The sequence below is a fragment of the Triturus cristatus genome, chromosome 11 (genome assembly GCF_964204655.1).
Source record: "Triturus cristatus chromosome 11, aTriCri1.1, whole genome shotgun sequence".
Lineage (NCBI taxonomy): Eukaryota > Metazoa > Chordata > Amphibia > Caudata > Salamandridae > Triturus > Triturus cristatus.
In genome coordinates, this window is record NC_140594.1 from 1,145,680,323 (window position 1) to 1,145,693,849 (window position 13,527).

At 47.9% G+C, this 13,527-nt stretch overlaps 1 protein-coding gene across 1 annotated transcript in view; it reads left to right on the forward strand.

Annotated features, from left to right (window-relative positions):
• Positions 1 to 208: 208 nt before the first annotated feature.
• LOC146788603 (receptor-type tyrosine-protein phosphatase H-like) overlaps positions 209 to 13,527 on the forward strand; it is a 184,265-nt gene continuing 170,946 nt past the window's right edge. The window contains exons 1-2 of the mRNA XM_085633175.1: positions 209 to 215; positions 605 to 859. Coding sequence (XP_085489301.1) covers positions 209 to 215; positions 605 to 859 — 262 coding nt within the window. The remainder of the gene's footprint in view (positions 216 to 604; positions 860 to 13,527) is intronic.

A 13,527-nucleotide genomic window follows, 5' to 3' on the forward strand; every position in this document is an offset into this window, starting at 1 on the left:
CCGACGTCACGTCGGCGCTTTCCCGGATCGCATTTGTATGTTTATTTTCGTTGGTCGGGGTTTTGTACGATTCATACGGAAATGGTGTTTCCGTGCGAATCGTAATTCCATGTTTGTATATTTTGGCGACCGGGTACGCGTCGGACGGAGAATATGCTCCGTCCGACGGTTCGTACCCGGTTTTTACAGGATCGTGATCGGCACCTAAATGTCTGGTAAGTATAAATTACATCTGTACCTAAATACAGTATCAGTTATAAATTGTGGGATTTTTTTTCTAGAATTAATGGGATTAAGTTACAGTTGCTCACAGTTGGGGGTTGTGAAAACGTTATTAACTGAAGAGATGTCATTGGAAATATTTTTATTGCTCTTCTGGGAATTTATATTCTTTAGTACAAGTTTCAAGTTTTTGAATACCAAATCAATGCACCAGAGGTGTTAGAAAGTGTCTCACTCTATTAGAGATCTATCATGGCAATTCTTCCCAATGACAGGTAACTTTTAAAAAAAATTCTGTAGTTTGTCTGGTGTGAAAAATATTTCTGACAAATATGTAAAGGGTTCTCTGAGTGATACTTCACATTCTATTTTTCTATTTCAGTACCCAATGTAACCAACAATCTAAGTTTCACAGACATCACCATAGATTCAATTTCTTTGAGCTGGCTACCACCGACTGGCAACATAAGCACCTATTTAGTACAAGTTTTAGGGAATCCAGCATCAAATGTAACAACATTGTATGAACATGTGTCCATCACAAATTTAATACCTGGCAACCTGTACACCTTCAAAGTCTCTGCTGTGGGTGGAAATGGTGTACTTGGAAAAGACAGTGTATTATCGGAATTCACAGGTAAGCGTCTTCTATGTAAACTATGTATATTTTGATAGATGTGCCATTATTAAATGTAATAACACAATTGTGAATGTTTTTAAATGCCAGTGTTAGCTGCCTATATACCTGTAACTGCTGAGGATAATCCAACTTCAACAAGCAGAGACAATGCCATCTCACCTTCTCAAAATAAGTGATACAATAGGTGCTATTTGTCTGCTGCTATGAGGTTTTCAATTTTTGAAATCTATCCTCAAGAAAATTCCCAATTAACATGCTACACCAGAAAGATTCACATGCCACACCAAATTGGAATTTTTTAAGCAAAGTTCTGCTTAGGCTTTGAGTTTAAGCCATTTGAAGTCATTTCACAAGAAAAGATCTTGCGTGTTTGAGAAAGTGACTAATTTCTCAGGTATTCTAAAATAGTCCTTGTAGTGTGCCTGATTATGTACATTAGCAATCGATGTTCTGGAGTAATCAAAAGAATATTGTTTAAGCACGAATAACATTTTCTATATTGAATGTTTTACAGGAAGATATGTGATGAAATGCTCAATTGAAAAGCATTTTCTCTGTTTTTATTAATATTAGGCATCATTGAAATATGCACAAAGATATGTTATCTATGCTTCTTCCTGGAAACTTAAGTGATCACAATCATGTCAGGAGTGCATTTACATGCTTTCCCAACATGCGGATCTATTGCTCTAAGTGAATGACTACAAATGTCTGAGAGTAGGAATATATTGTTAAATTTCAAACACATGAATGCATACACACCTTCCATGCTAGTATATTTGAACTCAGTCAGGTAATCCACATACGCAAGCCCCTTTACTGAAATGGTCTCCTCACCACTTTTGGAGTTTCTACTTTTAAATTATTTATCTGCTGACTGTGTGAAGTTATAAAGATTTATTTTTGGTAGGCTGCTTTCCTCAGCAGAAACGTTTTACAATGAGTTTGTTATTATCATTTTCATGAGAATACCTCTTTAGCTGTAAAATTGATGAACACAAAGTCATGGTTGCCCTTTGAATCTCTATACATGTGGTTATTTGAATTTAAACCCACATCAGATTGGTTTAGTGCACATTTAACCCCTTCAGCGTGGCGCGGATTTCCGCGCCACGCTGAAGGTTCCGTGCGCGGGCGGGGCCATGACGGAACGGTTCCGTCATGCGCACAGCGCAACCAACGTGCATGACGGAACCGTTCCGTCATGCGCGTCGAAGGGGTTAAATACAATGAAAAAGCATTGTTTAATTGCTTCATTATTATGTGTAAATATCAACCTGGGATACTGCTGCAAATACCCTGTACTCTTCTAATTATGACTAGGCCTGGGCGGTAAATTCCGTTCCGCTCGCGGAATTTGCGGAATTTGCGTAATTTCGCGTTCCGCGGAGAACGCGAAATTGCTCGAAAGTCTGCTTTCCGCGATTTCGCGAAATTTTTGCTTGTTCGCGTTCTCAAAATGCGTGTTCGCGAGATATTTCTCCCCGAGCACGCAAACAGCAATTGTGAACAGGAAAAAAGCATCGCGAACAAGCAATTCCGCATGCTCGCGAAATTTCTGCGTGTTCGCGGAGATTTTTTACCGTTTCGCGGAGATTTGCGTAACGCAATTACGCAAATTCCGCCCACCCCTAATTATGACATAAGACAAAAGATATCTGTGCGAATATTTTATAAATACAGCTATGTATTTTAAATATATTCGGAATTACTTATTTATAGTACTTTGTCAGTTTCTGTTGAATGAAAATAGTTATTGCATGCTGTTGTCTGCGAAATCAGTAAAATAGGAAGAATCATATAATTCCTACTTATAAGAAAAACATCAATAACAGTTAATCTGCTATAGAGTAACAGAGATGTCATTTAAAAAAAAAAAAGACTAGCAAAAGGTATTTTCAGCACAAGTGATCAGTAATATCTGAAATCAAATCATTCCCATTCCAATACAAAAATCAAAATACAAAATATATGACAACAAGTTAAAATGGATAAAATCATTAACTCATTATTCTAAGCTTTCATTTGATCAAATGCCAGGCCATATAAAGTGCATAAACTGCTAGCTATAAAGGGATTTAGTAGAATAGACATTTAAAAAATAACTGGAGCAGTTGGAACAATCTGCACTCCTGATTTGAAACATTCCATCTCATCAACATTTTACATCACACATGAAATCACAATGTATATGTACTCATTTTATTTAACAATATTAGATAGTCTCTGATTAACACATATTTTGCAAGGCAGGCTAAATGTCTGGTAAGTATAAATTACATCTGTACCTAAATACAGTATCAGTTATAAATTGTGGGATTTTTTTTTCTAGAATTAACAGGATTAAGTTACAGTTGCTCACAGTTGGGGGTTGTGAAAACGTTATTATGACTGAAGAGATGTCATTGGAAATATTTGTATTGCTCTTCTGGGAATTTATATTCTTTAGTACAAGTTTCAATTTTTGAATACCAAATCAATGCACCAGAGGTGTTAGAAAGTGTCTCACTCTATTTGAGATCTATCATGGCAATTCTTCCCAATGACAGGTAACTTTAAAAAAAAATTCTGTAGTTTGTCTGGTGTGAAAAATATTTCTGACAAATATGTAAAGGGTTCTCTGAGTGATACTTCACATTCTATTTTTCTATTTCAGTACCCAATGTAACCAACAATCTAAGTTTGACAGACATCACCATAGATTTAATTTCTTTGAGCTGGCTACCACCGACTGGCAACAAAAGCACCTATTTAGTACAAGTTTTAGGGAATCCAGTATCAAATGTAACAACATTGTATGAAAATGTGTCCATCACAAATTTAATACCTGGCAACCTGTACACCTTCAAAGTCTCTGCTGTGGGTGGAAATGGTGTACTTGGAAAAGACAGTGTATTATCAGAATTCACAGGTAAGCGTCTTCTATGTAAACTATGTATATTTTGATAGATGTGCCATTATTAAATGTAATAACACAATTGTGAATGTTTTTAAATGCCAGTGTTAGCTGCCTATATACCTATAACTGCTGAGGATAATCCAACTTCAACAAGCAGAGACAATGCAATCTCACCTTCTCAAAATAAGTGATACAATAGGTGCTATTTGTCTGCTGCTATGAGGTTTTCAATTTTTGAAATCTATCCTCAAGAAAATTCCCAATTAAAATGCTACACCAGAAAGATTGCCATGCCACACCAAATTGGAATTTTTTAAGCAAAGTTCTGCTTAGGCTTTGAGTTTAAGCTATTTGAAGTCATTTCACAAGAAAAGATCTTGCGTGTTTGAGAAAGTGACTAATTTCTCAGGTATTCTAAAATAGCCCTTGTAGTGTGCCTGATTATGTACATTAGCAATCGATTTTCTGGAGTAATCAAAAGAATATTGTTTAAGCATGAATAACATTTTCCATATTGAATGTTTTACATGAAGATTTGTGATGAAATGCTCAATTGAAAAGCATTTTCTCTGTTTTTATAAATATTAGGCATCATTGAATTATGCACAAAGATATGTTTTCTATGCTTCTTCTTGGAAACTTAAGTGATCACAATCATGTCAGGAGTGCATTTACATGCTTTCCCAACATGCGGATCTATTGCTCTAAGTGAATGACTACAAATGTCTGAGAGTAGGAATATATTGTTAAATTTCAAACACTTGAATGCATACACACCTTCCATGCTAGTATATTTGAACTCAGTCAGGTAATCCACATAAGCAAGCCCCTTTACTGAAATGGTCTCCTCACCACTTTTGGAGTTTTTACTTTTAAATTATTTTTTCTGCTGACTGTGTTGAGTTATAAAGATTTTTTTTTTGGTAAGCTGCTTTCCTCAGCAGAAACGTTTTACAATGAGTTTGTCATTATCATTTTCATGAGAATACCTCTTTAGCTGTACAACTGATGAACACAAAGTCATGGTTGCACTTTGAATCTCTATACATGTGGTTATTTGAATTTAAACCCACATAAGATTGGTTTAGTGCACATTTAAATACAATGAAAAAGCATTGTTTAATTGCTTCATTATTATGTGTAAATATCAACCCGGGATACTGCTGCAAATACCATGTACTCTTCTAATTATGACATAAGACAAAAGATATCTGTGAGAATATTTTATAAATACAGCTATGTATTTTAAATATATTCGTAATTACTTATTTATAGTACTTTGTCAGTTTCTGTTGAATGAAAATAGTTATTGCATGCTGTCGTCTGCGAAATAAGTAAAATAGGAAGAATCATATAATTCCTACTTATGAGAAAAACATCAATAACAGTTAATCTGCTATAAAGTAACAGAGATGTCATTTTTTTAAAAAAAAGACTAGCAAAAGGTATTTTCAGAACAAGTGATCAGTAATATCTGAAATCAAATCATTCCCATTCCAATACAAAAATCAAATACAAAATATATGTCAACAAGTTAAAATGGATAAAATCATTAACTCATTATTCTAAGAGTTCATTTGATCAAATGCAAGGCCATATAAAGTGCATAAACTGCTAGCTATAAAGGGATTTAGTAGAATAGACATTTAAAAAATAACTGGAGCAGTTGGAACAATCTGCACTCCTGATTTGAAACATTCCATCTCATCAACATTTTACATCACACATTAAATCACAATCTATATGTACTCATTTTATTGAACAATATTAGATAGTCTCTGATTAACACATATTTTGCAAGGCAGGCTAAATGTCTGGTAAGTATAAATTACATCTGTACCTAAATACAGTATCAGTTATAAATTGTGGGATTTTTTTTTCTAGAATTAATGGGATTAAGTTACAGTTGCTCACAGTTGGGGGTTGTGAAAACGTTATTATAACTGAAGAGATGTCATTGGAAATATTTGTATTGCTCTTCTGGGAATTTATATTCTTTAGTACAAGTTTCAAGTTTTGGAATACCAAATCAATGCACCAGAGGTGTTAGAAAGTGTCTCACTCTATTAGAGATCTATCATGGCAATTCTTCCCAATGACAGGTAACTTTAAAAAAAAAATTCTGTAGTTTGTCAGGTACGAAAAATATTTCTGACAAATATGTAAAGGGTTCTCTGAGTGATACTTCACATTCTATTTTTCTATTTCAGTACCCAATGTAACCAACAATCTAAGTTTGACAGACATCACCATAGATTCAATTTCTTTGAGCTGGCTACCACCGACTGGCAACAAAAGCACCTATTTAGTACAAGTTTTAGGGAATCCAGCATCAAATGTAACAACATTGTATGAAAATGTGTCCATCACAAATTTAATACCTGGCAACCTGTACACCTTCAAAGTCTCTGCTGTGGGTGGAAATGGTGTACTTGGAAAAGACAGTGTATTATCGGAATTCACAGGTAAGCGTCTTCTATGTAAACTATGTATATTTTGATAGATGTGCCATTATTAAATGTAATAACACAATTGCAAATGTTTTTAAATGCCAGTGTTAGCTGCCTATATACCTGTAACTGCTGAGGATAATCCAACTTCAACGAGCAGAGACAATGCCATCACACCTTCTCAAAATAAGTGATACAATAGGTGCTATGTTAGACGGCGACCTCAGAGGAGCCCGGAAAGGGTCCTGACTACCCCGAGACCCACCCTCGAAGTATCGTAGCCGGGCACTGGCGGGAGACTCCCCAGGGGGAGGAATCTCGTATCTAGGATCGTACTTCTGGCACCACACGACACAGAGGGACCACACCGTGTGTTCTTAGAAATCAATTTTTATCAATTAGGTTATCACTGCAAATATGTACCAGGAGAGCACGGGCTCAATGAGTCTCGGAAGGTATAGGGGGTAGCGGGACAGTCTCTGGCAAAGGTTCAAGGCAGGGACGTAGCCGGCGCACAGCTCACAATCCTCGAGCTGGGGGATACGTTGTTGCAGTCGGGGTCCGGCGGGACCGTGAGAGTCTGTCGGAGCCGCGAGTCACTCAGCGGGCTCAGGTACAAGTTCGGAGGTCTTACGATCTTCAGGGAGCCGCGAGTCACTCAGCGGGCTCAGGTGCAGGTTCGGAGGACTTACGATCTTCAAGGAGCCGCGAGTCACTCAGCAGGCTCAGGTACAAGTTCGGAGGTCTTACGATCTTCAAGGAGCCGCGAGTCACTCAGCAGGCTCAGGTACAAGTTCGGAGGTCTTACGATCTTCAGGGAGCCGCGAGTCACTCAGCAGGGCTCAGGAGGGTCCAAGTTCCAGGAGCCGCGACCACGTCGGCAGGCTCTCGTTGTTCCAGCGTCGAATCTTCCGGACAGACCCAGAGCACCCCTTGTTATAGGCCGACCCCTCTTTGATGTCCGGAGTCTGTGCAGGCAGGGGTCTTGTCACCTGGGGGTCGCTTGTCGGGATTTCCTGTCATTGTCTTTTGATCCTTTCAGGGCCGGGTCGGGAGGAGTCCCAGACACCCAGCAGGCATGGAGCCAGCCCTCAGGGAGGCCGGAGGGCCGATCGAAACCCATCGTCCCAGGGGAGTTCAGAGGTGCGATAGAAACTGCTCCTCCCTCTCTCATCCCCAGGAAGCGTGATGTCCTCCAGCCGGAGTGGCGCCTCTAGGCCCGGGTCGCGCTGGGGCCGGGCGGCCATCTTGGTGCATGAAGTGGGCACGCGGGCCCGGGGTGGCCGAAAGGAGAGAGGCCATGGACGGGGATGTCCGGGTCGGGTGCGTGTGTCCTGGTGGGGAGGGTCGGCTGGGCCGTGTGCTTGGGGCTGCAGGTACCAGGTTTCGGTGGTGCGGGGGTACGTAGGGCCATACTACGAGGCCGGGTCCAACACGCGTCCCCCCCAGCTGAAAGCCGGAGAGAACTGCCCATCATCTTGGGGGGTTCTCTTCGCTGAGGCGGAAGAACCGGGAGAGGCCGTCAGCGTTGGCGTGGTCCGTACCAGGGCGATGTTCTACGGTGAAATCCATCCCCTGGAGGGAGATTGACCACCGCAGTAGCTTGGGGTTTTCTCCTCGCATCTGCATGAGCCATCGCAAGGGCCGATGGTCAGTTTGGACTCTGAAATGGGTGCCGAACAGGTAGGGTCGTAGCTTTTTGAGTGCCCAGACCACGGCAAAGGCTTCGCGCTCAATGGTGCTCTATCTCTGTTCTCGGGGCAACAGCCGCCGACTGAGGAAGGCGACGGGCTGGTCTAGGCCTTGGTCATTCACTTGGGACAGGACGGCCCCAATGCCATGCTCGGAGGCATCGGTCTGGACTATAAACTCCTTGGAGTAGTCGGGAGCCTGGAGGACGGGGGCAGTACACATGGCTTTCTTTAGGGCATCGAAAGCTTCCTGGCAGGCAGCCGTCCACTGCACTTTCTTTGGCTGTCTTTTAGACGGGAGTTCTGTGAGGGGGCCGACAAGGCTGCCATACCCCCGAATGAATCTTCGGTAGTAGCCAGTGAGTCCCAGAAAGGCTCGGACCTCCGTTTGGGTGATGGGTGGTTCCCAGGCCAGGATGGCGTCGATCTTTGGCTGTAGAGGGGCGACCTGGCCGCTCCCGACCTGGTGCCCCAGGTAGACTACGGATCCTTGCCCGATCTGGCACTTGCTGGCTTTTACTGTGAGGCCTGCCTGGCGCAGGGCGGTTAGCACCCTCCGGAGGTGCTGGAGGTGCTCACTCCATTCTGAACTGAAAACAGCGATGTCGTCCAGATATGCCGCGCTGAACTGCTCTAGCCCGGCCAGGACTCTATTCACCAGTCGGTGGAAAGTGGCCGGGGCATTTTTCATTCCGAAGGGCATTACGCGGAAGCAGTAGTGCCCATCGGGGGTGGAGAAGGCGGATCGTTCCTTGGCCCCCTCGGTGAGTGCAATCTGCCAGTATCCGCAGGTGAGGTCGAATGTGCTGAGGAACCGGGCTGTCCCTAGTCGGTCAATGAGTTCGTCGGCTCGTGGAATGGGGTGGGCATCGGCTCGGGTAACGTCATTGAGCCCCCGGTAGTCCACGCAGAATCGGAGCTCGGGGGCGACACCGGGGGCCGCTGCCTTCGGGACCAGGACCACGGGGCTGGCCCAGGGACTGTCAGATGGCTCAATCACCCCCAGGGTCAACATCTTCGAGACTTCAGCTTGAATGCAGGACCGGACCCGATCAGGAACTCGGTAGGCTCGGTGTCTCACCGGCGGGCTGTCCCCGGTGTCCACGTCATGAAAACACCAGTCGGTGACCCGGGGGGTCAGGGAGAAGAGGTCGGAAAATTGTCTTAGGAGCTGGCGGCAGTCCGCTTGTTGCTGGGCAGTGAGGGCTAGGGAGAGGTTCACTCCTTCCACGGAGCCATCCGGCTCCTTGACACACAGGAGGTCCGGGAGGGGATCAGACTCATCTTCGGCCCCGTCATCGGTGGCCAGCAGGAGGCTCAGTTCTGTCCGCACGAAGTGCGGCTTGAGGCGGTTCACGTGAAGGACCCGGAGGGGATCCCGAGGCGACTGGACGTCCACCAAGTATGTGACTTGACTCTTTCGCTCAACCACTTTGTAGGGACCAGTCCACCTGTCCTGGAGGGCGCCAGGCTTCACGGGGGCCATGACCCACACCTGCTGGCCCGGCTGGAACTCGACCAGAGTGGCATTATGGTCGTACCAGCGCTTCATCTCTTCTTGGCTTGCCTCCAGGTTGGCCTCGGCCAGTTCTCGGAACTTCCTGGTCTGGTTCCGGAGGGCCAGGACGTACTGGAACACATCTCGGGGGGTGGTCTGGGGTGCTGCCTCCCACCCCTCCTTAACCAAACTGAGGGGACCTCGGACGGGGTGTCCATAGAGTAATTCAAACGGGCTGAACCCTAAGGACTTCTGGGGGACCTCCCGGTAAGCGAACAAGAGGCAGGGGAGCAGGACGTCCCACTTACGCCGGGGGGGCTCTTCTAGGCCAGCGATCATCCCTTTCAAAGTCCTATTAAACCTTTCTACTAGGCCGTTCCCTTGGGTATGGTACGGGGTGGTGAACTTATAGGACACCCCACATTGTTGCCACAGGGACGTCATATATTTTGAGATAAAATTAGTGCCGCGATCGCTCACGACCTCGCGGGGAAAACCCACCCTGGAAAAGATCCCCATCAGGGCCCGGCCCACCACGGGGGCCGTGATGGTGCGTAGGGGAATAGCCTCAGGATAGCGGGTGGCGTGATCCACTAGGACCAAGATGAAACGGTGACCTTGGGAGGTGGGGGGGTCCAGTGGTCCCACGATGTCGATTCCGACTCGTTCGAAAGGGGTACTGACGACCGGGAAGGGTTGGAGGGGAGCCTTGCGCTTCCCCCCACTCTTCCCACTAGCCTGGCACGTGGGGCAGGACTTGCAGTGGGCTTCTACCGCTGCTCTCATTCTAGGCCAGTAAAAATGGGTCACGAGACGGCTGTAGGTCTTGTCCTGACCCAGGTGGCCGGCGAGGGGGACGTCGTGGGCTAAGCCCAGGAGGAAGTCTCGGAAGCGGAGGGGTACCACCAGTACCCGTCCGGATCCTAGCTCCACCGACTTCTGCTCACTGTACAGGATGTTATTTTCCCAATAGATTCGGTGCGTCCCGGTCTGGTCACCTGCGGCTTGGCCCTCGGCCTGGCGCCGCAGCCCGACCAGGGAAGGACAAGTGGCTTGCTCCCGGCAAAATTCTTCCCGGGTGGGCCCGCCCTCGTGGCGCCAATGGGCCAATTCGGGTAGATCTCCCAACTCGGGGACCGGGGCGGGGTCGGATGGTGCGGGTTCGTCGCTGGCGACGGACCCTTCTGAATGGGGGGCGGGAGGACCCTCGGCAGGGACTGTTCTGGTCTCTTCGATCGGGGTGCTTTCGACTTCGCTCCGGGTAGTGAGTCGGGCTGACATAGATCGGGTGGTGGCGCACACCCACTCGGGAAGTCCCATCATTCCTAGGTGGGCCTTGCGCTCGACGTGCTTCCAGGGAGAACTCTCCAGGTCGTTCCCTAAGAGGCAGTCGACCGGCTGGGAGGTTCTTACGGCAACCTTGAGTTTACCTATCACCCCTCCCCACTCAAACGGCACCAGGGCTACCTGACACATACTTTCTCTATTGTCTGCGGAAATTACGGGGCAAAAGACGTTGGGGAGGATCTGCTCTTCGGGGACTATGTGCCTGAGGACACCGGTGATACTGGCCCCGGTGTCCCGCAGGGCCTCTACTTGGTGGCCATTGATCTTGACGAGCTGCCCGTATTTCTTTGTGTTGGAGGGTAGGAGGCTACCAGGGATCATCTCCCTATCTCCCAGGGATACTAGGGCCATCGCTGCGGGTTCCCACTCCTCGGTTTCCTCAACCTCCTCCCCCAGGGCTACGTTGGCTATCTGTCTCGCAGGGGTGGTAGGGGAGACTTGGGTGGCCATGGGGCACTCTGGGTCATTGGCGTAGTGCCCGGGTTTCTGGCAACGGAAACACGTGACGGTCACCCGGTGTCCCTGTCTCCCAGGGGGCCCTGTCACTGGTGGGGGGGGCGCCGGGAAAGGTGGAGGTTGTGTCTTCGGGGGGCTAGGCTGGGACTCTCTCGACCCTCCCTGGTTCCCTCCCCCTCTCTGGCGGGGTGGTCCCTGACTGGCTCGGGGGTACTCTCCTACCATGCCCCGGGAGACCCGGGTGTTGGTCCAGCGGTCGGCCTCCACAGCCAGCTTCCTGGGATCTGTGAGCTTGCTGTCAAGCAGATGCTGACGTAGTTCTATGAAGCAGTTCGCAGCCAGGTGTTCCCACAACATGAGGTCGGTGAGTTCAACAAGGGTGGTGACTTTGCTGCCCTTGATCCACCCATCGAAGGCCCGACTGAAAAAGTGTACATACTCCACCCAGGTGGTGCCCGGGATCTTCCTGCAGTCCCGGAATCGCTGACGGTACATTTCTGGGGTGAGGCCGTATCTTGTGAGTAGAGCCTCTTTCATGTGGCTGTAGGAGGTCTGCAGGTCGAGCAGGGTGTCCCTTCCTTCGCTCAGAAACCGCCCCCACAACCCCGCCCCCCAGTCCTTCTGCGGGACCCGATGGGAGGTCATGGCGACCTCGTAGGCCCTGAACCATTGTTGAATGTCATCGTTTTTATAATATTCTTTGACCACGTCCTTGGGGATGTGGACCTTCTGTTCCGCTGGGGAGGCCGTCTCTCGGTTTCCCGGGGGCCTCCCTTCCTCGTTTCTGGCCTTGAGCTCGAGTTCCTTCAAGCTGCGTTCGTGCTCCCGTTGGAGCTTCTTTTCTTCCAGTTCGCCTTGTACACGCATTTGCTCTACTGCTAGCTTTTTTTCCGCTAACTTCAATTCGCCTTCGATTTTGAGTTTGGCTAACTCGAGTTCATGGTTGCGACTTCTCTCTCTGTCCGCGAGTTCTTCCGGGGATAGGCCCCCGTCTGGTACGATGCCTCGCACCTGATTGCTGCTGCTTTCGCTTTGGGGGGGTTCGGCTTCGTCAGGGCGCTCCCCCGTGCCTTCTGGGCGGGAGGCCCCGGTATCCACCCAAGTTTTCAGTGCTTTCTGCAAATCTTCTTTCGTGTTGAGACCGGTGGTAGCGATTTTAAGTTCTTTGCAAAATTGCTTTAGCTCTTTGTGTGTGTATTCTTCTAGATGCTCCACCTGGAACACCCTGTTGGCGTTGGTTTCTGCGGGGCTCATGGCGCTTCCTTCTGCCATCTTTGTCGGTAGTGCGTCCGTCGTTCACGGTACGATCTCTAGGTGATGGGCCCGAATCCCGTCGCTTGCCACCAATGTTAGACGGCGACCTCAGAGGAGCCCGGAAAGGGTCCTGACTACCCCGAGACCCACCCTCGAAGTATCGTAGCCGGGCACTGGCGGGAGACTCCCCAGGGGGAGGAATCTCGTATCTAGGATCGTACTTCTGGCACCACACGACACAGAGGGACCACACCGTGTGTTCTTATAAATCAATCTTTATCAATTAGGTTATCACTGCAAATATGTACAAGGAGAGCACGGGCTCAATGAGTCTCGGAAGGTATAGGGGGATAGCGGGACAGTCTCTGGCAAAGGTTCAAGGCAGGGACGTAGCCGGCGCACAGCTCACAATCCTCGAGCTGGGGGATACGTTGTTGCAGTCGGGGTCCGGCGGGACCGTGAGAGTCTGTCGGAGCCGCGAGTCACTCAGCGGGCTCAGGTACAAGTTCGGAGGTCTTACGATCTTCAGGGAGCCGCGAGTCACTCAGCGGGCTCAGGTGCAGGTTCGGAGGTCTTACGATCTTCAAGGAGCCGCGAGTCACTCAGCAGGCTCAGGTACAAGTTCGGAGGTCTTACGATCTTCAAGGAGCCGCGAGTCACTCAGCAGGCTCAGGTACAAGTTCGGAGGTCTTACGATCTTCAGGGAGCCGCGAGTCACTCAGCAGGGCTCAGGAGGGTCCAAGTTCCAGGAGCCGCGACCACATCGGCAGGCTCTCGTTGTTCCAGCGTCGAATCTGCCGGACAGACCCAGAGCACCCCTTGTTATAGGTCGACCCCTCTTTGATGTCCGGAGTCTGTGCAGGCAGGGGTCTTGTCACCTGGGGGTCGCTTGTCGGGATTTCCTGTCATTGTCTTTTGATCCTTTCAGGGCCGGGTCGGGTCGGGAGGAGTCCCAGACACCCAGCAGGCATGGAGCCAGCCCTCAGGGAGGCCGGAGGGCCGATCGAAACCCATCGTCCCAGGGGAGTTCAGAGGTGCGATAGAAACTGCTCCTCCCTCTCTCATCCCCA